General features: G+C 31.0%; 3 protein-coding genes and 1 non-coding gene across 6 annotated transcripts in view; 2 read left to right on the top strand and 2 right to left on the bottom strand.

The window, feature by feature from the left end:
• Nucleotides 1-266: 266 nt before the first annotated feature.
• LOC148227720 (uncharacterized) lies at nucleotides 267-2,472 on the top strand. Its single transcript, XM_088201865.1, has 2 exons — nucleotides 267-538; nucleotides 1,612-2,472. The coding sequence occupies exons 1-2, from the start codon at nucleotides 370-372 to the stop codon at nucleotides 2,247-2,249; spliced, it is 807 nt and encodes a 268-aa protein (XP_088057991.1). The 5' UTR covers nucleotides 267-369; the 3' UTR covers nucleotides 2,250-2,472.
• Nucleotides 2,473-3,619: 1,147 nt separating this feature from the next.
• Nucleotides 3,620-3,691, bottom strand: TRNAP-CGG (transfer RNA proline (anticodon CGG)). The gene has a single exon. It is a non-coding gene; the product is annotated as a tRNA-Pro (tRNA).
• Nucleotides 3,692-4,273: 582 nt separating this feature from the next.
• pwn (calcium-binding EGF-like domain-containing protein pawn) overlaps nucleotides 4,274-27,090 on the top strand; it is a 33,561-nt gene continuing 10,744 nt past the window's right edge. For 2 of the 3 annotated variants that reach the window (XM_088202949.1, XM_088202951.1), the window contains exons 1-2: nucleotides 4,274-4,468; nucleotides 18,151-18,292. In XM_088202949.1, coding sequence (XP_088059075.1) covers nucleotides 18,217-18,292 — 76 coding nt within the window. In that variant the 5' untranslated portion in view covers nucleotides 4,274-4,468; nucleotides 18,151-18,216. The remainder of the gene's footprint in view (nucleotides 4,469-18,150; nucleotides 18,293-27,090) is intronic. The other variant, XM_088202950.1, reaches the window with a different exon arrangement.
• Nucleotides 11,118-13,528, bottom strand: LOC148227723 (uncharacterized). Its single transcript, XM_088201920.1, has 2 exons — nucleotides 13,431-13,528; nucleotides 11,118-13,140 (listed from the first exon to the last, which is right to left on the bottom strand). The coding sequence occupies exon 2, from the start codon at nucleotides 13,124-13,126 to the stop codon at nucleotides 11,396-11,398; it is 1,731 nt and encodes a 576-aa protein (XP_088058046.1). The 5' UTR covers nucleotides 13,127-13,140; nucleotides 13,431-13,528; the 3' UTR covers nucleotides 11,118-11,395.

Raw genomic sequence — 27,090 nt, forward strand, 5'->3', positions numbered from 1 at the left:
TTTGTGCACCTCTGTATAGGGTTAAAAATCATTTTTACAAGTGAATTCTACCTTGTTTTATTAATGTTTAAATTCTCATTTGACATAATTTTTCAGTATTATATTTTTGGCAGAATTAAATAATTTTTTACTTTTCTTATTTTAAATCCCGGGACTCAATATAAGCATTCTTCGGATTCGATGTATCGAAAACCCTATGTATTCCCGGGTTGACCCGGATCAGAAATACAACGCAACGTAAGTATCCGATACTCGACGACTATTGCGGTACGCTTGTTCCGAGCTACATACACACTCGCGCGTCGCCGACATTTTGTCGACTGTTCGGTGGCGCCAGTCTCGCGCGACCAGTCGTATGGTATCGTCGCTATGCGAGTCGCGATGATTTTAAAGATGGCGGAGCAATTGATAAATAAAAATTTTGTTTCTGAAGTGGAGAAATATCCATATTTGTATAATTATACGCTGAAAGAATATTCTAAAAAGGATGTTACAGAAAAAGCGTGGTCGAAAGTAGGGAAAACCGTTAATTTAACAGGTAATTAAATTTATAGGGATATTTTTACGATTTTTTTTATTAGGGTTACATTAAATTATGTAGTTATACAATGTTATTTTTTATTGTCACTGCATAAACCATTTGATAAGTAGTAAGTCCAAAGAAATAACTTTTGGCAGGTAAAAAATAATTGGTCAAACGTTAACCTATAAGTTGTAAAAAAATAGTGCCGTTCCAATTATTTTCAAAAAAAAAAAATGTTATATTTAACAAACAGCTGTTGTTATATTCTAACAATTTTATGAATTATGTCAGAATTTAAATGATGAAATGAAATGTTTTTATGATTGGGAATTTGTACCAACATGCACAACATTACTTATTTAGTATAATTATTTTGCAATGGAAGTGCTGCCTGAGGTTTCAGAAAGTAATTAGATAGTTTCTTATTCGGTATTTGGCTTAATATTTTGCCGAGGTTGTATGATGACAACACATGCACTGGTGAAATTTTCTTCATTTGTACGATATGGAATATCTTCTTCTACTCTTCGAATATAGTTATGCAGTATGCACACCGACTACAATATTATTAATTTTCTCATTAACAAATAATGTAACAAAGGGATTGCTTCATCTCCAACAAAATAAAATGGGAATTTACAATTATTGTCGTCATTCGATTGTGAAATATCAAAGCTGCCTCATTCAACAAAATGTTTGATTGCAGAAGAACGGAATATACCACCGTCACTGTTTCTGCTAGCAAATCTTGTTTCAATAAAAATAAAGAGGCCATAAGAATAATATAATGGATTGACTTATAATTTTAGTTACTAGATCCTGAGTTGGGTAACTTTTCTATTCTTACGTGCTTCCCATCTAGAGCACCTAAACAATTGGGCAAATTCCATACCAAATTATAGCGTTATGCTATTAAATACCATTGATTTTTATCTGGGGTTATAATAACCGTTGTTTCTGCGGCAATTTTTGCTACTGTACAATCTCCTCAAGCAGAATATAAATAAATTTGGAACCAGTTGCTAAATATCTGAAACAAAATAAAAACAGTAGTAAAAATAAACTAAAATTATTGTATTTTTTTACAGCACCTGAAGCAAAAGAAAAGTGGAAGAACCTTCGTTCTGTTTTCGTGCGAAACTTAAAGTCTCAACAAAGTGGGTCGTCAAATAAAAAGATATACTACTTGACAGATGCAATGCAGTTTGTGATACCGTTTATAAAAGCAAGTGCAGTATTATCCTGCAATTTACCTAATGCTAACCAAACCAAAGAAATAGAAGCCACAGTTTATAATGATAAGGAAGAAACAGATCAGGATGTATTACCTGCATCACCAACACAATCAAATTTATCATTAACCGAAGACCCTTTATTTACTCTATCATCAAATACATGCTCTTCACCATCACTAAGTCCACAATCAGAATCGTCTCAGCGTATTACAAGGCATAAAAACAAATTAAATGAAGTTGATAAACGTTTTAATGAATACTTAAAATATAAAATGAACAAAACTGATGACTCTACAAGTAACGCTAATAAGATGTTTTTATTAAGTTTACTGCCAGATCTAAATATGATGACACCAATACAGATAAGATCATTTAAACGACAAGCTATATGTTTGATAGAGAATTTACTAAACCAACCTACAAACGCATCATCCTTGCTGACGTCACAAATACCCAATACATTACAATATCCAAGCACATCATTCTTATAGACATCTTAAATACCCATCACAATACCATATCCAAGCATATCATCTTCGCAGACGTCACAAATACCCAACACAATACAATATATTCAAATAATTCAACGAACTCTGGGTAATTAAAATTTTAAATATGATTAAAATGCTATGGTCAAAATACATTTAATTTATAAGATTTATTATTGTATTTTGTATGTGATTTTTTTTAAAATAATAAAAAATTGTGAACTTACCTGAGTGTAATTAAAACCCTTTCCTGAGCTCTGACACATTCCCTCATGTGTGCGTCTAATGTGTATATGCGGAATTAGTAAATTCACTAAATATGTATAGCACTCTTTGGATATAGAAGGCTAGGAATTTAGCATCTGTTGCAATTTTTGTGCTGCAACAAATAATCTAGTTTATATTTCTTTCTATATAAGGATGAATCCATTATTTTGCTATATTTATATGAAATGAATTGCCCTATGCCTCCGTCACGTCAATGTTACCAGTGTAGATTAGGGTTTGACAACATACAAAAACAGGCTTAGAGATATGTTTTAACAGAAATTCAGGGAACCTGTACATACACAACAACATAACATATCACTTAATATAAGGTGACCAAATTTTGAAAATATCAAAAGATGACACTATAAATAAAAAGGTCATCATAGAATTTTTCGATTTTTTTTAATTTTTAGGGACAGATTGCTGCAGGAACTAAAAAAGGTCATTTCGAAAACTTGTTCAAGGAGTACAAAGCAAAACAAAAAGAGAACAACATTTTTGATGAGGGCAATCCTCAAAGGAGGACGTCTGGTCAAACTACTTAATATATTGCAAATACATTTTATATGACAAAAACTGTGAATTACTATGGGTCGATATATCCTTGTTAGAAGTCGATTCAGATTCGATAGTCGATGAAAAAATGCACCAATATAATTATTACACAGATATATAAAAACATTTAACATAAAATTATTCTTTGTCATATCAATATTTAGCTTGTTCGTGTTTTTATTTGGTAATAATTAGTAATCGCACGTATCATACATAAAACATTTTTGTAATATATTTAGTTCTGCTTTTTGAACGCAGATGTCACTTAATATTTAAAAATAATTATTTGTGGTAGTAAATCAAATTTTAATTATAATAATGCTGTAATATTTGCAATAATTATTTGTTAATAAATAATTATTTCTTGCACAAATTTTACGTGTATTGATTTTGTTGTCGGTAAAGTAGATTTCCGTTGTTTCATTGTATTTCATTCTCACTGAATTGCTAAATAATTATTATAAATAAATGTTTATATGAATAAATAACAAGATAAAACAGCAAAATAAAATAGTTTTCCAATAAAAAAAATTAAAAAGAAACCACTTGGGCTCGTCCGGGATTTGAACCCGGGACCTCTCGCACCCGAAGCGAGAATCATACCCCTAGACCAACGAGCCGTTGTGACTTCGGTCTTAAATTTGGACATCTGAGTTGAATGTTATAATCATTCTGTTTTAAAAAATATTGTTTAATTTTGTATTATTAATGATTAGGTCCTCATTATAAACTTAAAAAAAGACTTTAACCAATACTCAAACTTTTTGAAAAAAAAATATTTGCAATATTTAAGCAGCAAAAGTGCTAACCTCAATCGCAAAACACTCTCATGAAAAAAGTGGATAAAAACACAACAGAAAAGGAAAGAAAGTTACGCATTCAAATCTATTCATTCTCTACTTAGTAACCGGTCATTACCGCTATACAATACTAATTTCAGTATCCCAAAAGCGGTAAGCGACGTCCGTTTCGAAAAGGCGAATGCGCCTTTCGAAGAAGAACCGTAGATATCTTTCTCCATTTATTCGGACCGTTTATGTTTACTTACGAAAAGATGTAACCGCCAACACTAACAAGCGATTATATTATTTATATATCGTGTGCGTAAGATTTTTATTTCTATGTCGCAGTCAGAAGGTTTACCACTCTTGTAGTTGGAGGTGGAAAAAGTACCGCTACCCAACTGGTAACCTCATACCGTTGACATTCCACGTTTACAATCCGTCTTAGAAGCTCATAGGATTCTCGCAAGACGTTCTACAAATAGTGTATATTACGAATAGGATAGTTTGTTTTGCTGTGTTTGTGATTAATTGTGAAAGTGCCGCAGGAGGGAGAAGGAGAATCCTTTCAAGTGTTAAGTGCCAATCCTGGAATTCTCGTGTATGTAAATTATGGTAAATATTTACGAAAATTAATTGTTATCGATCGATTACATATTATGCCACTTTACATCCGCTTTTAACACATCTTTGTAAAGTATGACGGTGGATGGCGTTCACGTGTGAAAAATACACACGTTAGACATAATAAGAGTTTATAATACGATCGCGTTCCATAAAATTATTGCTCTAAATACATAAACTCATATGATTATATATGTATATGTGCAACAATAAAGCATATTATGGCCAAATTAAAAAAATAACAAACGTTAAATATGAAATTGGTCTGAGAATATAGTTGATTGAGCATTGATTTTAATTTATAAAGTTGAATCGATTTAAAAACTGGATTAATATTTCAAAAGCTTCAATCATAATTCGAATTAATACCAAATTAAAAGGGCAAACCTAGTATTTAAATATATAATTTTTGTTCTAAGAAGGCAATTTATTGAGCATTGATTTTTATTTAAAAAATACAAGCAAAGTGTTACTGTTACCCAAATAATATTTTAAATTGATATTTGATATTTTTATATGCACATGTAACACACCTATCTATATATTTTTTAATATATAAAATTTATACAAAAGGGTAGAGTATTTATATTGTTTTGTTTTTTCATTAATAATATATGTAGATCATATCGAATTCACTTTATCATAAGAAATTCTAAATTATTGCAAGCGATGCACACATGTTGTACTTTCCAAAATTCGTTTACTTTCTAAAGTGACCGTCGATCACATTGGTGATACTATTACAACCCCGACTAATCGCGATTTTGTGCTTTCTTCACCCCGCTCGCATCTCATTCGATTGTAACAGTAAATGCAGACATGAATAATTCATAAGTGAAAGAATTTCGCCCGTGCCATATTGTCTGCGTAGTTACGTGTACATGAACGTTTCCGCGACAGCTTCATAGAAGAATAAAAAACGTGCATAGAAGTAGTGAATGACTCGCGATCAACCCGGATTTTGCTACGTGTCACCGCATCGGTGAGTTTTGATCCATTGAGTAAAAAGTGTTAAAAATTATAAAATGAAATGGTGGTAATTTTGAAAAAATGAGATGACGCATGTTTTATTGATTCTTTTGTCTCCAAAAAATAAAATGGTTAATATTATATATTATATTACAATACAACTCAATACCCAGGTTTAATGGTTTAAGTCAAAGAACAGAAAAAATGTGTTAGACACGAATTAACTTTTTTTAAAAGAGACATTAAATATGTTCCTTAATGTTTAAATACAGCTTTTATATTTTTATATTAGATATTCTCATAACTAAATTAGATGAGGTCGGCTTTAGGTAGATTTCGATAGAAATACAATTAGATAGATTCCAATCTACCTTATTCTTGCGGCCAGTGCCGGAGGTATTTTTTTAATAGGTACAGTAATTAACATTATAAATGTATTTAAGATAATTTTCATAGAAAAAAAGCAGAGTACAAAAAAAAATATTGTAATTTATTTTTGCAACCAGTGCCGGAATGAATATTTTTCTTTGCGGATTTTTTTATATACATTATACAAATCTCAATCAAAGAGCGTCCCACCTCCACTGTCCCAAAGCACAACTGAGCATTAATTTAAAAATTACTTTTTATTTGTTTGCTAATTATTAAGTAATTTAGAAATATGAATTCAAATACAAACATTACTAAGCAACTAGCATCTTTTATTTTAAAAATGATTATAAAAAAAATATATGTTAGTAACATAGTTTTGATTATAAACAACTGATAAAATAATGTAAAATATTATTTATTTGTGAGTTTTTGCATCCAACATATTGTTAGAAAAACATATTATTATTTTAAGCATATCTACATATATTTTTTTTCTGTTCAACGCTAAAGTTTGACAAAAACCCTAAGTCGACTTTTGCCCAAAACGGCAGTTTTGGTTGTGTATTAAATTTTTAATTCTCACTAATAAAAATTACATGAATAAAAATCGTATGCGCCAAATGCTCACGAATTGAAACGAAGACAGATATAAATCCTCGCGGCGAAAGTGGCGTTCTTTCTACCTTCTCTAAATCTTTTAATTGTTACTCCTACAAAAAAAAAATAAGCGACGAATGTAAATGTTTCAGACGGATTTAATTTCGCGGTGGAAAATCATAAATTTGCAACGCGACCCAAATACACTCATGTGTTTTTTCGGACAAATCGAAAGTCCGATTTCTAAGAAACGGTTTGGCAACGAAGAATTTCCCGCGAGATGTCGATCGATCGATGCGTTTAATTGTATCGAAGCACGTGGGTCGTTATGTGGGTCGATGTGCGTTTTCACACGAGATGAAAAGGTTTCGCATGACTTAGGAGAATTATAAACATTCCGAAGAAGCGGAAGAAAATGGTGTTTCGTTTGACACTGTCGTTGTCGCTCTAATAAAAATATGATTTACACCGATTTATACAATATATTTTAAATGGGTTACAAGGACAGCAATAAACTTCGTTTTATTTTGCTGTAAAGCTTGAAGAGCACCTTAGCTTTAAGGCAATAACACTAAAGTTTTCTATTGATTAGTTAGAAGTTAGAGAAAGACCTCATAGCTGCATATAAGTGTGAATCATTAAACACTTACAATGAGCAGACGTTGTAACAATTATCTACAAAGCTATGCTTTCACTTCAATACATTCATACTAAAGCTTTACATATGTATTGATATGTAACAACGAGGATGAATATTTTTTTGTACTGCGACCTTGGGAATTCTTCTATAGACGCTCATCTGTAATTTCATGATAAATATTTACTATTTAAATAAATAATCTGCCCTTTCACTGAAACACAGTGGACTGTTTTTTTAACTAAAGCAAAGTCAAAGAACACACATTTTAATTAAACTAAGGTTTTGCATTTTCGAAACGCTTGGATAACGACGTCTTTCTAAATCAGCTTGAATCGTTTGTATTCTGTCTATATATCTATAGAAGATCGCTATGAATTGTTCTCTAGAGACAGTTATCAAAGTTCAGATATATTTTGTAGTTGTTTGTCATTGTGTTATTTGACACAATATAATATATTAAAACATTCGTTAATGACTATATTAAAACAAAATAAAAAGCGTTAGAAATATTTCATGATGTATATAATCTTTCATCTCTAAATATATATCCTATATCCCGTTAATTTCTGTCTATGCTGCACATACACCGTTAAGTTTTAAATCAATATATGAGAAAAATCAAAATGAAACCTCAGTTATAAGTCAATATGGCAAATCAAACATTTTACATTCTTAATACAATTTTATGTATTTTAATATCAATGATAATTTAATCTAAGTTAGGAATTCCAGAATATAAAACATCGTTTAACATAAAGTAGTTAGCACTATTACAGGTTTTAGGTTTAGCGCTTGTCTGAGTGTTGATATCACTTGAAAATATCGCTTTGCTTTGAAGCGCTCGCCATCTTAAAAAAATAATTATAATAATAAAAATATATTCAACATGGATCGTATTTATGTGATATATAAACTAAAACGCTTTCTAATTTCTTCTCATTATGTTATAGCCATACTTAAAATACAAATGCCATTTGGAATAATTATATATTGTAGATAATGAATTTAATTCTTACTTTTATTAAGAATATTTATAGGCATTGATTATTATTTATTTATTTATAGGTTTGACTTACTTAAAAAATGTATGATATGCAAATAATAAGTTATTGTTTAATAGTATTATTTATAATGTCGAATAATGTCCATTATTATAAATCAACGGGCACAATACTTCAACACATGCCTTTCGTTTACCAGTCTGTGACATTTCCGACTTTTCCCCATTGTCAGTGATCGGCAACAATGGCGAACGTTATCGTTAATTGTCGCATTTTTGTATCTACCACGAGAAAATACTAGTTCGATTGTTCAAACGACGAAATAATCGTCTCTAATCGCTAATCTCTATGCCGTTCCATGAAAAAGTCAATGAAGTGATCATATTTTATTTCTTTTGAGTCGCCTAAGAATAATACATATTTGATCAAGACAATGAAAAATATTTAAGTAATTCTGTTTAGATTTAAAACCATGCAGATAATTTACTCACTATTGTCACTATTGGTCATATTAAAATACTATATAAATGTCACAAGAATATGTTTTCGTCAATCACAATAAATATTTTGTTTTAATATACAACTTAATAAATTAAAAAATTACTGAAACTATTACCGAATATCTTTATTAATAATTATCTTATACATCGTATATTCTACATACGATTCTGTGGTTGTGCATAAATGCTATAGAAACGATCGAACTAATTACAGAAACTCATTAACGGTAGTTTTAATTTCTGGCGGTGCTTCAGTGAGTGTAGATAAAATGATCATAAGCTGGTTGTTACAATCTGATTAGTATTATGTTAAGTTGGTTATTATGGTATATTATGGAGTATTCTAATACAAAATCAGCCTTGGATCTTTGATAGCTTTTTATTCGCATTACTTTTTGTTTTTATTGATTGCTTTTTATTCATTATGTGTTTGTCTGCATCTTCTTATAAAAAATCTTTGATCAATACGAAACTATCACTGTCTTTTATTATGGTTTTAAGATTAAGAATAATGTTACTATCTATTGTATTGTCGTTGGTTCTTCTTCATAGAGTTTTTGACCATTAACGATCGTTTTTATATATTATGTTTTTATATATGATTAAAACATGTTATAAAATATTTTTTTTTTCATACACATACATATGATTATTTCTCATATTAGCTCATTATTATATTATTTTTATTTAAAATGTACGGCTTAGCTCGATTTTATTATCACGCTATACATCTGTGAGATTTGGAAAATCTAGGAAAACCTAATCTGATAAATAAAATGTAAAACATAAAAATTGTTAATAATAACTAAAAAAGATACACAATTTCTAGTTCACCTATTATTTTACAATAAAAACGATAAAATAAAATAAAATATCAAAAATGTTTGTAACGTATATATAAACAAATTTTAATCTCTATAATATAAAAAAATAAATAAAATAACATTTTTTTTACCGTAAGGGGAAAACCTTCACTTTACAGTAAAAAATAAAATGCGCACTCCGGTGATGTATACTCAGTGTACATACCGAAACGTGTTAAAATGAGCGTATTTCTATATAATATATGGTTTTATGATAGGAATAATTTGTGCCAACATATTTAATTTTCATAGAAGGCAGTCATTAATATTATAAATTGTTATTAAATGAAAAAAATAATACACGTTTTAAGCAATTTGCGATAGATGCAAAATTTTAAAGAAAATTACGTTTTTATAATTTTTCTCAAAAGTTTATTTTGAAATTTTGCATTAAAAGTATTGACTTTTTTGAAGGTCACTAATATTTAATGCAGGTTAATAATGAATATTTAACAACAAAAATAAAAATAGCCCTTTTTTAGACTATTTACATGAAAAAAAACAAGTTTTTTATAATACTAAAAATAAAATTGAACAATAGAAATAATGATTCATAATACATAATTCCATGTATAATAAGACTCTTTCTTAAGCGGTTTAGTTTTGCATAATTTTGCACAAAATATGCATTTTTTAAGCACTATAATGTTTGCGCTTATATACGCTGATTGAGATAGAGTATGTTTTTTTATTGCCTATTCCCAACGTTTAGACTAATGCGATGATTTTAGGGTAGAAACAGATTGTTTTTGTCTGTTCCCTTTCTTTTTTATGACATACACACGAACACAATTTGAACAACCGGAGCATAGGGCATTTTATATCCGGGTAGCAAATTATACCGATTGTCGGTACTTATAAATATGGTATAGCGTTCCATTGTATTTGTAAAAATACCAACTTTGTATATGATTCATTTGAAAAATGCATTTACCTATTACGTCTAAATTTCTGATTAATATTATGTTTGTCGACGCAACGAATACACTTGTTCGGTAAGTCGCAAATATGAATAAACATATTTAACGCGTATTCTTGACAAGTTAAGTTATCGTTCGACAGAATGAAATGTTTAATTCGTGTTTTTTGTCTTTAACAATCAAGAGTTTTTCTCTTTTTTAAGATTATTTAAACAATGGTAAAACTTGACTTAAATCATTCTGCTTTCGTCTTATGTTCAATGAAATTTTATTATTAAAACATTTAAAATGGCTTCAGAATATAGGAAATATATTGGGCATGACATAGATGCCTTTGAAAATTTTGCGCATAACATACATGTCTCTGGACTTCTAAAGGTTAAGCATTTTATGTTTACATATACTTAAATTTATGTTTGGTCTTGTCATAGTCGCTGATTCTGTAGATTAGTGGGTTAAAATAGTCTCGCGAAGAAGACTGACATAAACGTTTAGTTAGACATTTGCAAATTGACCTCTATTTTAAATTTTTTAACAGAAATAGTAAGTTTCATATTGGAGATGATGATAAAAATGGTAAAGAATTATGTTTCATTTAGTGTATTTTCGTCTTCGACCGAATAAATATAATAGGCATATTTAAGGTTTAATTCATGCCACAATTAATAATGAAATATTTGACATAAAAAAATGACACGATTCATTTCTGATCATGTAAGGTAGGTGCGGGCATTAAGGCCTAGCTAAGGGAGATTTGAAATAAAATAAAAACTATATATCGAAATCAACTAATTTTAATGTAAAGTATACCTATAGATACATTACTATAAAATAAAAACAAAAAATGGCAACTTTTGCCGTAAACAAAAACAAAATTAAACATTTTGTAAAACTCTATCTTTAGGCCTTATTATACTATGGTCGGGTAATAAGGCCTAAGGCTTTAACATACTATAATAATCAAAATATGCATCTTATATTTGGTAATTATGATCAATAATCATAGATATGCATTATTCATGCATGAATTCTTAAAAAAGCAACAAATTCCGTTGATTAACAGCCATCAGGACACTCAAAAGTGTCCGTATCATCTGCTGACAAACCAACGCACTCCTCGTGATACCACTTGCCGCATTTAGCACATTGCCTCATATCTGCCATCTTATCCTCTTCACAACCATGACAATACCAGCTCACTTGTTTCTGCTTAGTACCACTTCTACCTTTGAGATTCGACGTCTTTATTATATTCTTTTCTTCTTTGTTTTTGTCAAACATATTTTTAGTGACTGGAGTTCCCCTATAATTTAAGGCTTTTCTCCTAACGATTGGTGTTTTTTCAGTATTTTTGACTGGTGTAGGCATAAGCTGCTTAAATACTGTTCTTTTTATTTCAGCGAGAGGCACATGATCTTCATCATCGTCCGAACTAGAACTACCGTAAACCATAGGGTAAAACCTTCCAGGACGTTTGTTTGGGGTTTGACCAATTAATTCTTCTTCAATTCTTGATGTTGATGGTCCCGATGTTGGTGGCCTAGGGTAGACGAGATATGGCGAATTTTCTTTGTTAACATCGTCAGATACAGGAGGAGCTGGTGCCTCTGTCAGTAAAGATGGTGCAAAAGCTGTTTCTGGAATAGCCTGTGGATTCAATGGATACAAACCAGTTGCCCTGAAGCCGCTTATAATGTTATTATGGGTCATAGATTTCGACCACACATTTGAGAGAATAATATTAAATCTTGCCTTAGTGAGTTTTTTATCTGGGTTTTGTTCCATAAATGTTATAACTTCAGCATCCCAATGGTGCTCAAATGATCGAAAGACGGCTTTATCAAGCGGTTGGAGTTCATGAGTGGTGTTTGATGGTAAACAGTATAATGATATATCGAGTGAATCGGCAACTTCAACTATGGATAGGTCTAGGTGACAGGCTGCTCCATCAAATATTAAAAGGCACTTTCCTGTACTTTTGTACCGGGCTAAGTGTTTCAAGAAATCCTTGAAAAGTTCATTGGTCATATAACCCTTTGTAGATTTTTGAACTAATGTTCCCGGTGGAATGTTGTCATATAACTCTGGTTTCAGTCGTTTACCTTTGAAAATGATCATTGGTGGTATTGCAATGCCAAGTGCATTTATACATCCGGCGATTGTGACACTTTCAGCGTGTTCTGAAGACTGTAAGTGCACTCTTTTAGCTCCTTTCTTTGCTAAAACAGTTTGCTGATGATGGATCGTTAGACGGCAACCTTTCTCATCCATATTGTAAATTCTTTCAGGATGACTTTTCAAGTCCAAATTATCATAAACTTCACTCAGTCGCTTGAAGTGATCATCAACAATAAATTTATTAAGCTTTTGAGCTCTGGCAGGGTTTATGAATTGAGCTTTTCTTCTAGATATTTCTGGATGTCTTTTCATGAATGCATTAAACCAATCTTTACCAGCAACTTTATGAGATGGGTTGAACTTATGATTGATGTTATTAAGTTCGCAAAATTTAAAGACCAAGCGTCGGAGAATCAGTGGTGTCACAGGCAATCCAATTTCAGCGAACCTTATGATTCTGCTTACAAGTTCAGTTTCCTGGTCGTCACTGAGTATGGATTTTCGACCTAGTGTTTTTTTTAAACTGCCGGTCTGAAGATGATTTCTAATGGTTCTTCTGGGTACTTTATACCTCTCAGCAGCTTTATAGGTGCTCAGTATTCCTCTTTCTACCGCTCGAACAGCCGACACCAAGTCATTTTCAGACCACAATGCTCGTTTGGGAGGCATTGTGATTGCTGTCACTAAAAAAAAACAATAAACAGTTGTCATTACTTTTTATAACACTCCTTGCATTTTAAAAAATATACTAACTAAAGCTGTGATATTGATACAAAAAGGAGGATAATAAGGCCTACGATCAAATTTTGTAGGCCTTAATAACCACCGACAACATGTGTAAAGAAAAATAAAAATAATATGATTCGGATCATGATATTATAATTTAAACTTCTAAGGTCATAAAAGTATGAAATGATAGAAATCTATAAAGTAAAATAACATAATTATGTGAAATATTTCAAAAAATACTTACGTTTGTAACGGACGATTTTTTGTTATTAGTGTTGCGCAACCGCTTCCCACAATGAACGACGACGCACTGGCGAAATCGCGCGAGCTATCCTGTCGTGACACGTTTGAAGGGCCATCTTTGAGTGTTAGCTACTTATGTTTGTAACCTTGAGTGATTTAAACAAGCTTAAATTGGATTTTTATTACTTAGGCCTTATTACCCGACAGGCTTTATTACCCGAACCTACCTTATATGTATACGTGATAAGAAAACTGTACAAAACTACAGTTGAATCATTGTTATTTTTTGTGGTAAATATTTCATTATTAATTGTGACATGAATGATAAACCTTAAATATGCTTATTAAATGTCTTACCTGATTCTCTTACAGATTCGTGAAATATAATTCATTGAATCTACAATGGCAAATGTTAAGGCACATTTCTGACAATAGCATGTTAACTATGTAGCTTAGCATATTCTTGTTGTCAATTATATATTGATTGCTCTCAATAAAACTGCAATATAAAAGAATATCTGATGTATTATTACAAAAAATATTTCCAAATGTCTTATCATATCATATAATACTTTCGCGGACTTTATATTGCTAGGAATATAATATACGACATGCCGAAATTATCAGAGCTGATATGGCCGCTTCTCCTCATACACTTATACCGGTATAAGCTGAAAGAATTGGAGCGAGAATCGAGAATAAGTGGCGATTGCAAAACTTTTAATGACCGACTGGGGAAGTATCGCGTCGATCCGTTGATCTAGCTGCACTTTTGAAGCATTTCTGCCAAATTGTGACATGTATCCTAAAACCGGATTCGATGACGCGATGTTATTTAAAATGTTAATCGATATTACGGCGCCAATGTGTTACGTTAGACTCGTACCCTCATAGTGAAAGTTATTAGTCAAAAATCGGCAATCGAATGCAAAAATGAGGGTACTACTACCATCGCAGAGATAACGCAACGTAAACTTTCTATTTTATTGCAATGTCAATATGCGTATAAATAATATATTGTCGCGTTTTTATTCGAGAATAATGTTATGCGTCATAAGTTGTAAGGCTTTTTCCATCATATGAAATTTACAAGAATATTTCTTTGAATGAGTAATAAAAAGATTGACGTTCAATGAATGAATCGAGCATGAGCTTGATATCTAAAATACTCTTGTTTTTATTGATTTTCTAGATTGAATGTTATTACAATCGACTTATTTATATGTATATAAATAAAGTTAGAATTTAGTAATTACTACCAATATAAATACGTTTTTTTTTGTTCCCTATTTTTATATGGAAATTTATTGATTACATTATATCGTCAACAAATTATGGAGAGATTGATAAATCGTTCTTGTCCAATTAACTATCTAAAGTAATTCTTAACTTCTCTCACTCGAAGCAAAAGTAACGGAAATAGTGATTTATTGTATCGTGTTTGTGCCGAGACTTGAATTTTACATTTTAGCTCATATCTATGATATATGAATATAATCTTATATTTTCACCAAATACCGTCTCTACTTGCGAGTTTTCATAAAAATTAAATTTTCCAAGCATAATATTTTAGCTTCTGAAATATAGTGCACTCTAAAATTTAGTGTTATATTTGATTTATTAGATTATAGTGCATCTTTATATAAAGAGCTTAATATAAAGAAAACAAACAGTGAAAGAAAGCAAATAAATGAGTCATGTTACTTCCTACGTTTGATGCTTTTTCTACTTCAATTTTTTATACTCTTTCGTTGATTAATATATTTTTGATCTTGTTAAATAAAAAGTAATTAATTAAAATATATCAACAAAATAAATTTAGAGTTCTGTGTGCAAAACGTTTTTTTTTTAAAGTAAATATGGTATGGAATACTTTTGAACCATTAACTTTTTTGCTTAATAAATTTAATAACGTTTCGACTGATTCAATTTACTGTACAACCCTTGTTTTCAATCAATATTAGGGATTTTACCTTTTGTGTATTTGACTTTTCCAAGTTTAAAAAACTATATTGATTAATTAAATATTAAATAATATATTATATAAATAGTTTAAAAAAACAGTTTTTCGTTTATTTTTTTTTTGACGTTTCAATCTCTTTGTGTTATTATGGCTCAAGTCAAGTTCCTGAAAGAATTGTATTCCTGTTTGGAGGTTAGTTTAGTACGCTGTGTCCGTGCATATATACTATTTTATAGTTAGGTCCTTAAACTCTTCCAGCTCTCGATTCTCTATCCAATGTTTTGATTCAAGAAACGGATTATTTGTTATTTTACTAAATATCTAATATGAATTCCTTTTTGCGTAACGGCCATAATTCAAACAGCCATCGATCTAGCAATACGGCACCAGCCGCATATTTCACCGACTGTATCCATTACGCAAGTAATGTTGGTTCTTTTTGGCAAAGTGCATTTCAATCCGCTCAAATATGCGATCGACACGCGTGCTTATTTAATGATGATGAGAAAAATATTCTCAGTAATTCGCAAATAATTAATGCGATTACAGTTATTATGCTTTGAACAAACTATTACGAACATTTTAGCTTTCATTTCATGATCAAGGGCAAATGTTAAAAAATAACGTCGATTCGATATATTTAGATATTTACAATTCGATTATTTATAACAAAAATAACATATTTTTTACTTAAATTTTCAATCAGAAAACTGTAGCTAATTTTAAAAACGAATGTTTTGTAAATTATTTTTTTTAAATTGAAAAGACCCAATATTATTAGTAGTGACATAATCGAAAATATCTTTTAATTACAATTAATTGCCTTTTAATTACCTGCCTAAATTATTTATTTTTCATTGCTTATTCTGTTATTATTACTTTTTAATTACCTAACTAATTTCATCTACAAATTCATTTAAATTTACTGATTCTTGCGGCCACTTTTTATCGAAAAACAAGGTAGATTTATGCATGTGAAACTTTTCACGTTTATCTCAATGAATTTAAATAATTAAGTTATAAGCTATAAATTATAAATATTTAATTTATAGATTATAATCTTGTCCTTTATTTACTACTATTAGCTATAGATAATAGTTATGTTATAATTAATCATATAACTATACCCTATTTGGGTTAACACAGTCAGTTCGAGAGCTATCCATTTCATTATTATTCATAATTGAGTAAGCTTGGGTTTACTCATTTTCCATTAGCACTAAAACACACGTTCGATATACTTATCATTACTCCTATTTATATTTTGAACAAATTTATAGAAATTAAAAAAAATATTATATTTTTTATATTTATCAATCAATGTGAGTAATGATAAGTATATCGAACGTATATCCCTATCGTGTGATTTAGGGTTAATAGTAGGGGCGTAAACCCAAACTTACCATCTCTATCTCAATTATGAATAATGATGAAATGGATAGCTCTCGAACTGACTGTGTAAACGCAAATAGAGTATAGGTAAATTTATCTATATAAAAAAGTTTTTTATTTTATTATTTATTATGAAACAATTTTACTTCTTTACTTTTTTCACAAAGCTATGATTTTTTAATTTTTAATATCTGCTATTTTGAATCAAAGCGGATCAGGCTGGCTTATGATTTTTGCCGAGATATTTAAAAGGCCTCTTTTATAAAAGTGTAATGGTGATATTTTACATAGCTATTTAAAAAAATAACATTTAAAATAAATTAAATATCAATTGTGACCTCTTTTCTTTTTTTCTATGATTTTTTAACTGAGCTACAAATTTTCCATTTTTTGCTTAGTTGCATGACTTTTCTGATTGAAAATTTAATTGACTTTTATTGACTTTTCTTCATTACCGTTTTTAATTTCAGCATCAGGAAAAGTAGTTACTCTTAATTAAAAATTTAGGAGATGCTTGAATTTTTTTGAAAAAACTTTGTTTTATTCTGAATTTTAAAAAGAATTTGGAAATTTATGTAATAACTTTACATATAAATATTGGAGTAAAACTATGGTTCGACTTCTAGTTTTAAATGTCATTTTTATATGAATTTTTATGTTGAATTTTACATTACGATTTATCACTTAATTTTCTATATAATTTAATGTATTGCCCACATTCTTAACAGTAAATAAATGTAGTTAATCAGACTCATTTTTTTAATTATATTACTTTGTAAAATTTTCGTTAAAATTATGAATTTCTATTATTTTCAAAACAATTTACATAATAAAAATAGTGTTGAGAATTCCAGTGGTAATTTTATTAGTTTCATAAATTATATAAATATATAAGTAGCCCAAAAATAAATTTTGATTACAATTATTTAGATACACTTTATTTTTTGTTAATACAAAAAATACTGTAGTGTGCCCATAAGTTGTTTGTCTTTTTATGTACGGGTTTTTACCGTAACAGTAGTACGTACATATATACATACATATGTACATGTGTAGTAAGATAGATACCTCTTTGCGGGCAATAAAAATACCGTAACAATGAACCTATCAAAAATACGCGCGATTATCACTTACAAAATCGGAATTGCGCTTTCTTACAAAGATTTCAGATTTAATAAACATTAATATATTTATAGCCATAGAAAGTACAGGTAGTTAGAAAGTGTTTCTGAAAACACTTTTCGCCTCTGTTGTAATATTCAAATTATGCACGCTTAAATTGCAATTAAGACCAACTCCAAAATTATGAACATTCGTCGGCGCCATATTGAAGCTCGATTAAATTTGATGATTATTTATTTTTCAGATTTTGGCCATAACCGTGCGAATGATGAGCAGGTGATGCAAATGCGGTGACCCGGCCGCAGACAAAATGGAGGACAGGTGGTCCTTGGCTCGAGCCCTGCTTTTTGCAGTGGCGACGGCAACTTTAGTATCTTTAGTTAACGGTGAGTAATATAATTAATTTTGTATTCTAAAATTTAACAAATCACTAGTAAAATAGTAATTGGTAACTAGTTATTAGAATTACACGCAGGGACGTCACTTCAGCTTTTTCCAGGGGGAGAGGGGCAAATGTTGCCCTGTCAGTGGTTGTTTTTTTTATTATTTCGATTTCATTAGGATTCATAGTATTTCATTAAATAACATGCATTTTTTGACCAAATTCAAGAGGAAGCAACTCATTTCACATGGGATATTTGATATTACACTATGTTTTAAAAATATGATAGCTATCCTTACCAATATTACTATGGACTTCTGATCTAAAAGTATTGGTTAAAGTATATTCAAACCGAATTTTGTGTAATAGGAAGGCGCAAAAACAATTATCCCTTCTCAGAAGTCAAAAATTCACGTCAAAAGCAATAAAATCGTGACGTCGCGAGTTTTGTGTTCTGAGAAGTGATAATTGTTTTTGCACGCTCCTATTGAGCAAAATTCGGTTTGAATATACTTTAACCAATAATCTCATATCAGAAGTCCGTAGTAATATCGGTAAGAATAGCTATCATATTTTTAAAACATAGTTTGATATTGAAGTACAGAGAAACTATAGAGTAATATGCGAGATGCAACATATCTGTGTTTCTTCTTCTGCTTATTTTCCCCTGAGTGATTAGTTTCTTGGTGAGAAGTTTAGTTTGTATTTTGGACTTGACCTAATGAATGTTCTAATACTATAATTAGTTTCAGAACTTTCATTAGGTCAGGATGGGTTTGATTAACTTGTGTAGGTTAGGTTTGGGTTTTAACAGCAAAGGGACGTGTCGTCACTGTCAAATTGAGTTTAATAGACATTTTAGATTAGCATATAATTTTACTTCTGAGAAAGTTCAAAAACTATAATTAGTTTTAGAATTTTCATTAGGTTAGGTTTGGGATAGAACAGCGAATGGACGTTTCGCAACTATCAAATTGCGTTGCATAGACATTTTAGAACAGCATATAATTTCACTAGCGCCTATCAGTTATATTATTCTTTCGCCAGTAGAAATATATATTTACTGGTGATAATGTGTTTGGACTATACTAGTGAAAATATAATTTCACCGATAAATACACATTCACTGTAACATTTATACATCGCATGTAAATAAATTATGATGAGTATGTAAATGTATATAATATATTACTACATATGAAAAAGTCATATAATTGTACTATCACATGCTAAATAAATAATATTTTCACTAGTAAAAATGTATATCTACCGGTGAAAATGTATCTAATATGATTTGTGACATATTAAAAAAAAAATAGTCAATTTATTGAAGGAAACATTCGATGAAAGCATAATTTCGCGTAATGAACCTGGCTTCCAAGATCGTGTGATTTAACACATTTGGATTATTTTATAATATGTGAAGTCGCTAGTCTATGTCGATAAACCAGAGACGATAGACGATTCGTAAAGACGATGGACGATTCATAAAGTAGTAAAACTTTAAAAAATTTAGACGTTGGCGGCAACTTTGTCGCAAATTAATAAAGACCCGGGTCATAAAATTATTTAAGGGACAAATTTTAACAAAATACACAGTAAACGGTCATTTACGCGAGCGCGATCTCTGCTTAGATCTGCTTGTCCGTGTCCGATCCGTTCGTTTTGAGCACGGACAACAGACAGATCTGTCCGAGAGTTTTAACACAACACACTGGCGGATTTGTCCGTCGGACATCCATTTCGGACAAATCCGGCGGGCAGATCCGCCCGTGTGTGGCCAGCTATTGCTAATATACGGACCCAGCTGCTCGAAAAAGTGGTTGAAAATTGGACTTCCAGATTGCGCTTTATTCGAGCCAGTTGCGGCGCCCATATGCTCGAAATCATATTTAAACGCTAATGGTATAAAATTATCTTTCCAATAAAGCCAATACCGTGGCCATTACCATGATTTTTATGTTTTATTTCATTTTAAAGTAAAAAAAGCACTCTTTATATTGCTGCGTTAAATTCTTCATATTTGATTACAAGTATGTTTTATGTTCGAGAGCTTCGAATGCGTTAGATTAAAATGAAAATCCATGTTCATAATGGTATAAAATGATATCATTCATTTCAGTTCATGGGAACTAATGGTCTTGGTTGATGACTTCATGGGAACTGATGGTCACGCGCGAATAATCGCCATCTGGATATGAACTTCGTGTGTTTAACAAGAAGCGAAAATCACAGAACTCGCGTGGTAATGACCGCTGTTAGAGCCGAACCGAAGTTAATCCCTAACGGAACGAATTAATTTATTCAGCAGGGTGATTAACCTGGAGTCGGTCTTTTTAGCGCGATAATTCATTGCGTTCACTTCTTGGCGTTACTTTCGATGCTTAGCTGGAATCGCGACCATGTCCAATTGCCTGCAGTCGTTCGTAGGATGAATGGCAACCTAGTGTCGTCACTGACACCAAATTCCTCGCGACAGGTACGACGTAACTGTAAAACCTAGGCGTGATGGCGCTTTTGTCAAGCTAGGCAATGGAATTTGCGAAAAGCGGCACGTCCATTGTCATCGCCAAAATAATGGCGACTTTTCTATTTATGCTTTTTAAATAGCAAATGATCCAAAAAACAACTTGGAGTACAAAGCAGTTAGTCGCTAACGAGCGTATTATTCGAAAATAGTGTGTAGAATATTAGGGGCGAACTCAACAAGATGTTTTTTTAATAAAATACATATTTTGTATTTTTATTTTTTAAATCTCGAAAAAGAACACAGTAAAAATTAAATTTTAGAATAAATCTGTAAAGTTTGTATACTAAGAAAAAAAAATTGTATTGTACAGGGTGGGCTATAAGTTTTTACACTTTTAAAAATTCAGAGATGTTGGCTATCTCTTGATGAATATTCGAAGTTGGGTGACTGTAACCCCATAAAGAAATCGAGAGTTGCCAAATCTGGGGAGGGGGGGGGGGGGCATGGAATGTCACAATCAGTTTGTTAGGAAAAAATTCTTTCACCCACTGCAACCGCACCGACATGATTTTATTGCTTTTGACGTAAATTTTTTACTTCTGAGAAGTGATCTGAGAAATGATTTTGACTTATGAGAAGTTTTCCCCTTAGAGATGAGTTGGTTAAGTTTGTATTTTGTACTAAAACTATAATTAGTTTTAGAACTTTCATTAGGCTGGGTCGGGTTTAATTAATTCGTGTAGATTATGTTTGGGTTTGAACAGTAAATAGACGCTTCGCAATTGTCAAATTGAGTTTCATAGACATTTTAGAACAGCAAATAATAACAGTAATATTGGATTATATTATCGCTAGTAAAAATATATATCTACTCGCTAAAATGTATTTGAACTTCTCTAGTAAAATATATAACCTAACTGAAAAATACACATTCACTGTAACATTTATAGATCGCATATAAATAAATAATATGTATATATTACTATTTACTATCACCTCTCAGATAAATTATATTTTCACTGGTAAAAATATATATCTGCCGGTGAAAATGTATTCGATATGGTTTCACTGAAATGATATATAGTATTTAAAAAACTATTTTCGGGATAGATTCGAGACTGTTTTTTTAGTATTTAATGTAAATGACATGCATTTTTCTGGTCAAATTCAATGGAAGGGGGAGGCAAACGGCCTTATTTGCACCCCTCCCCAAATGACTTTCCTGTTTGAAGGAAAGTTGCGACATGTGACTGCAATAGGACAAATTTCTATCAAAATCTACAAAAAAGGATGCAAAAAACACTAAAATAAACTCGATGGTCATCCACTATCTATCGCCCATCATTCACGCGAAGATAACGGGAAGGGTCGTACTCTTGCGTCCGTTTTTGTATCGACCGCCGTTCAGTCACGTCCTGTTGTGTCCGACAATGAGGTCAAGGAGGAAGGTGCGCCGGTGACCGAGAGAACAGTTATGTTTTTTTCTCTCCCCGGCTGCGAGTGCACGGCCACTACTGGCCGACATTGCGGCTTCGCGGCCAACTCGGCGTGTGTCGTAATGGAGGTTGCGTAAAGTGACGCAAAACAATTCGGTCAGGTGTCGGGCACGGGCGGTTTGGGCGGCTTCTTTTTTCTTAGCGATGTGTTCGCTATGCGAGAACCGTTATCCGGCCGTGCGACCTATCGCGTGTGCGCATGCGCATATGTATGTAATCGAAATCGCCGCCGAATACTGTGGACTTGACCGCCATGAACTTGCGTATACAAACAATTTTATCTAGCAAATGGATCATTTTTTTCTTGAATACATGTGTCTTATAACAATTTTATTTCAAAACTATATCATATTATTTATAACATGCGTATAACAATTTATATGAATTAAAATCTTTTAAAACGTTCAGCTCGGCTTGATCCGTTTCAGTTCAGCTACTTCAGATTCCTCAATAAGCTTTAGTGTATGAACTTATATAATATCATCTGAACTAGTGTGAGCTATTTATTATTGATTTAATTGCTATCCATAACATCTTCAGCATCAACTACTAATCACCAAAAAAACTTTTATATTATTATTCCAATAATCTTTTACGATCATTTTATTGTTATGTTTCATAGCTAAATTCAAGTTTAAACGTTTTAATCACACTTCATTGGTAAATCAAATTTGTTGTATTTGGAGATGAAAGTTAAGAGTGTATCACTATAGGTGGGTTTTGAGAGCGGCAGTAACTCAAAGTGCGTTGGATTTCACCTGAAGATCTACTTTGATCTTGCTTTCAAAGCTTCAGGATTCTTTAATTTATATCTCAGAAGTGCATCTTTTGCCGTTTACATATATTTTTTAAATGTTTTTTTTCCAAAACAGCACCGTTTCGTCAACATTAAAAACGGGATTGGTATGTCCTCTATAATATTTTTTAATTATTCAGGGTAGGGGGGAAAGAGTGATTCAGTAATAGTAAATATTACATATAATTAAAATAATTACAAACTAAAAATATCTGAAAAATTGAAAATGAAGCACATAAATTCAGCTTGTCCAGTACCCGTACGCCACTCTACTGTGGTAACTCGTGATAGTGAGAAACACACAAATATTAATTTTATTAACTTTAAAATAAGCGCTATTGTTTTAATTAGAGAGTGCGTTTTAAAATTAGAAAATGTTTATTTTTCACAAGTTGACTTTATTATTTTCTTATGCCGTATTAAAAAAAAATGCTTTTTATGAAGCGTTCTATGAGAAATACGCTAAATATCTGGACTATATTTTTTTCTCGAATTATATATGCAATTATTTAAAACTGCTTTTAATGATAGCATATTATTTTTTAAAACGGTTAAATTGTTTATATATTTTATAAAAAAATTATATTGAATAAAATTGATTTTCATATAATTTAAGTAAATTTAATTAATATGTTTTAACACAAAACTATGCCACAAAATCTTTATATAATTAGTGACACCTGTTAAGGACATAAACATACTATATTCAACAAAATATTTGTCTAAAAAATTAATCCTTAATTTGAATATTTATTTTAAAATGAAACAAATCACACGTCGCACGGTGGGGTATTTGCTCGATCTGGGCGGCCAAAAGTCGATTATGAAAATTTAAGCGCAGGTAAAAAAAAATAGTTGCTCTGTAAAGCTGATAATTTACGCATAATAATCAACAATTCCCCCACTCCTTGCATAACGCTAGCGCCCCAATGATGGGTCGGAAATCAGTCATCCCTTCGAGTGCACGCATCGTTTTCTCGGCGTCGATTACATACTCGTACATTGGACAATTATTATTATTTTATTTGAGTACAGTTAAAAATCCAAATCATGGATTGTGATAAGGGCATGTAAGTGTTTCTACGTTTCATAGCTCTTTGTTGCAGTTGCTGCCATATTAAACACACAATATTGTTTTGGATAAGTACCATTTTTTAGTACTTTTTCCTATTTTTTTTTAAGTTTTGAGTTCATTAGTTATATTTCCCTCGACTTTTTAATGTAAATTTTATATACAATATAAAGCTTAGGTTTTTCTCTTTATGATACATGTAAATTTGGCTGCAGATTTTTGCGGTTTTTAACACATTGCATACCATTATTCTTAAAAATGGGGCGGGGCTTAGTCGCGAAAGTTAGGACCTAAACGTTTTAAACTATTATACGTCGTGTTAACGTCAAGTTTAAAATACAGTTTTATAATGATTGTTATTTTTTAATAATATGATCACCATGGTAAAATCAGTAAACCTCAAATTGTGGATCGCGTACTAATAAAATAAAATAATAATTTGTTTAGAATCACCAAGTATACACATATTTAAAAATGAAAACGATACCGAGTATGATAAAATACTAGTCAAAACTTGTTAAAAAAACAGCAAATATCAAACTTTGAGACATATACAATTTATTTTTCATTTTAACACTTGACGCGGCGAAATTCGCACGACCGTTCAACGCGGAATTCCTCTTTCTCGGGCCTACAATTTAAGAAATACTTATTAAAATAAAATTGCATGAATTATTTCGTGAAAAATATTTTTTTTTTTTTTTTTTTTTTTCTTTAATGTATTTTTTAACACTTATAATATTATATATTTGACTAAGAGCACTTATGGAATCAACTAAAGTGGAGAAATAATTTTGGCCGCCCATATCGGGCAAATACCCTACAGTGCGTCGGCGCACAAAAAACGCATCCTGTGTCGGTCTCTTCCACAAAGGTCTCTTCCACAATTCTTGAGTTTCTTATTCTTAAGTTTGGTTTTATAAATTAGTGTTGTGATTTTTAGAGCATATATTTAAAATACTTATATAAAACATTTTAGCGAAACACAAGTAAAAAATATATGCATGTAAAATCGCTTGTAATGATTTTTGTAACATGTCTCATTTATTAAGTTAAGTCATTAGTGACATTATTGCGTTGCTTGTGATTTTTAAAATACGATTAATTGTTAAAATTATTTTATTTTATATACATTTTTAGTATATCAAAGTTATTTAAAATCAGATTATAACAACCATATATAAGATTTTTATATTTTAATAAAATACTATACAACGTCTGTATAAATATGATGTAATATTCTATTTACTATAGAATGGAATTTGTTTTGTCGGATTCAGTCAATAACCTTAAAGAATCTTACATTTTCCCGTTAAATATTTTGATTTCTCTCCAGAACATATAATATAATTTGCCATCAGTTAACTTTACGATTATTTTGGAACTACAATACTTACAGAGTATTAAGCACAGATTGCCTTTGGGTATAAACGGTCTGAAGTTGTTTAGTGCGGTTGGGAGTCCCGCAACTCTTGGCCTGTCATTATTTATAAATGATATTCCTATAATAGTTCATGATTATTGGTCAATGAAGCGCTATTTTATGAATATTGTTTCTCTTTATAAAAGTGACCAGACGTCCCGGATTGTGCGGGATTGTCGCGGATTTGAGTTGTTCGTTGCATTGAACATTGCACTTTGACATCGTCCCGCATTTTTTTCAAATTTCCGGGATGATCTATTTTTCATGCATCCCGCATTCTAATCTAGCAAATCTGGTCCTTTACCCTTGATGTATGTATCATATAATGACCCAGTTACCTAAGAACTGTAAACAGTATAATCATCATCATAATTATCATCATCATATTTCTTAGAAAATTGTCGACTTTCCGCTGAGCACTTCATAACAATTAAATATTTTTATTATATCATTTTAAGTACAATTAGTATTATATTTTCACTCTTATTTGATTTGATGCATCAAATTAAACTGGATTTGGGGTTGTTGCACGACTGAAGACAAAACGAAATTTACTTGGAGTTCATAAGCAGAATTCAGGCAACTTTTTTGATATGAATAATATTAAATAATAAAATTAATGGAATATTTTTGTTAGATGCATATATTATAGTAATGTATACAAATAAGACATTTAAATAAATAAACATTTTGTAAATAAAATAAAATAATAATCAAATCGTAAAGATATTGAATAGTATGTATTATATTAGTGTTCTTTAATCGATTAAATATAATGAAAGCTATATCTGAATAATTAATTGATATCGTTGAAAATCCATATTTGACGTTAATGATTCTTATTTAATTTTATACGTTTATAAGTTACAGCTTTCATCTACTACTAACCTACTTGTAACTTGCATGTAGCTTAACATTATAATACATTTTACAGTTCGAATTAATCATGCGATGATTAATACTTGTAATTTTACCCAAAATTCAAGATTTACCGTGTGCTTAATTGTGCGTTTATTGGATTGAGTTGGAGAATCGTTTCAATCGCTCACGCGGCACTGCAATTTGGCAAATCACGACATAATGGCAACTATTATAAGTGTATACTCTGGGATCGAATCTCGGCGAATATACAATTGTACCACAAAGCGCGGAGAAAGTTTCTGCCGATCACAACAGTTCGGAGGACAGAGAAATCGCACACGAACAATGGACGGGCACAATTTCGCAAATGCACAATATGGTGATGTCACACCTAATACCTCGATCATTTTTTCTGCCATAATCGCGACACCTTTGTCTCGTCGTTGAACATCTGTGTTACGCAACTGTGGCAACTCAGCAAGGACGTCACAGTTTCGTAACCATTTGATTGGATCCTGTTCAATGCACACCTTTGATTATGATCTTTGATTCCGGATCAATAAACCTTTGGGCACTGACGTCAAGGCTGTGGCAGGCGGTAGTGAAAGTTCAGCATCCGCTTTGACTCTCAGCTCCGTGAAAATGGGTCAGATTACACTTGGAAGGTGGAATTTCTCGTGTTGG

The sequence above is a fragment of the Plectrocnemia conspersa genome, unplaced genomic scaffold (assembly GCF_051122295.1).
Source record: "Plectrocnemia conspersa isolate PC_06_02 unplaced genomic scaffold, ASM5112229v1 ptg000013l, whole genome shotgun sequence".
NCBI classification, from domain to species: Eukaryota; Metazoa; Arthropoda; class Insecta; order Trichoptera; family Polycentropodidae; genus Plectrocnemia; species Plectrocnemia conspersa.

Excerpts from the sequence above, each read along its gene's own strand:
- LOC148227720 (XM_088201865.1), top strand. The coding sequence starts at position 370 with ATGCGAGTCGCGATGATTTTAAAGATGGCGGAGCAATTGATAAATAAA. Across the intron at positions 539-1,611 it reads GAAAACCGTTAATTTAACAG|CACCTGAAGCAAAAGAAAAG; the intron begins GTAATTAAATTT and ends ATTTTTTTACAG.
- LOC148227723 (XM_088201920.1), bottom strand. The coding sequence starts at position 13,126 with ATGCCTCCCAAACGAGCATTGTGGTCTGAAAATGACTTGGTGTCGGCT.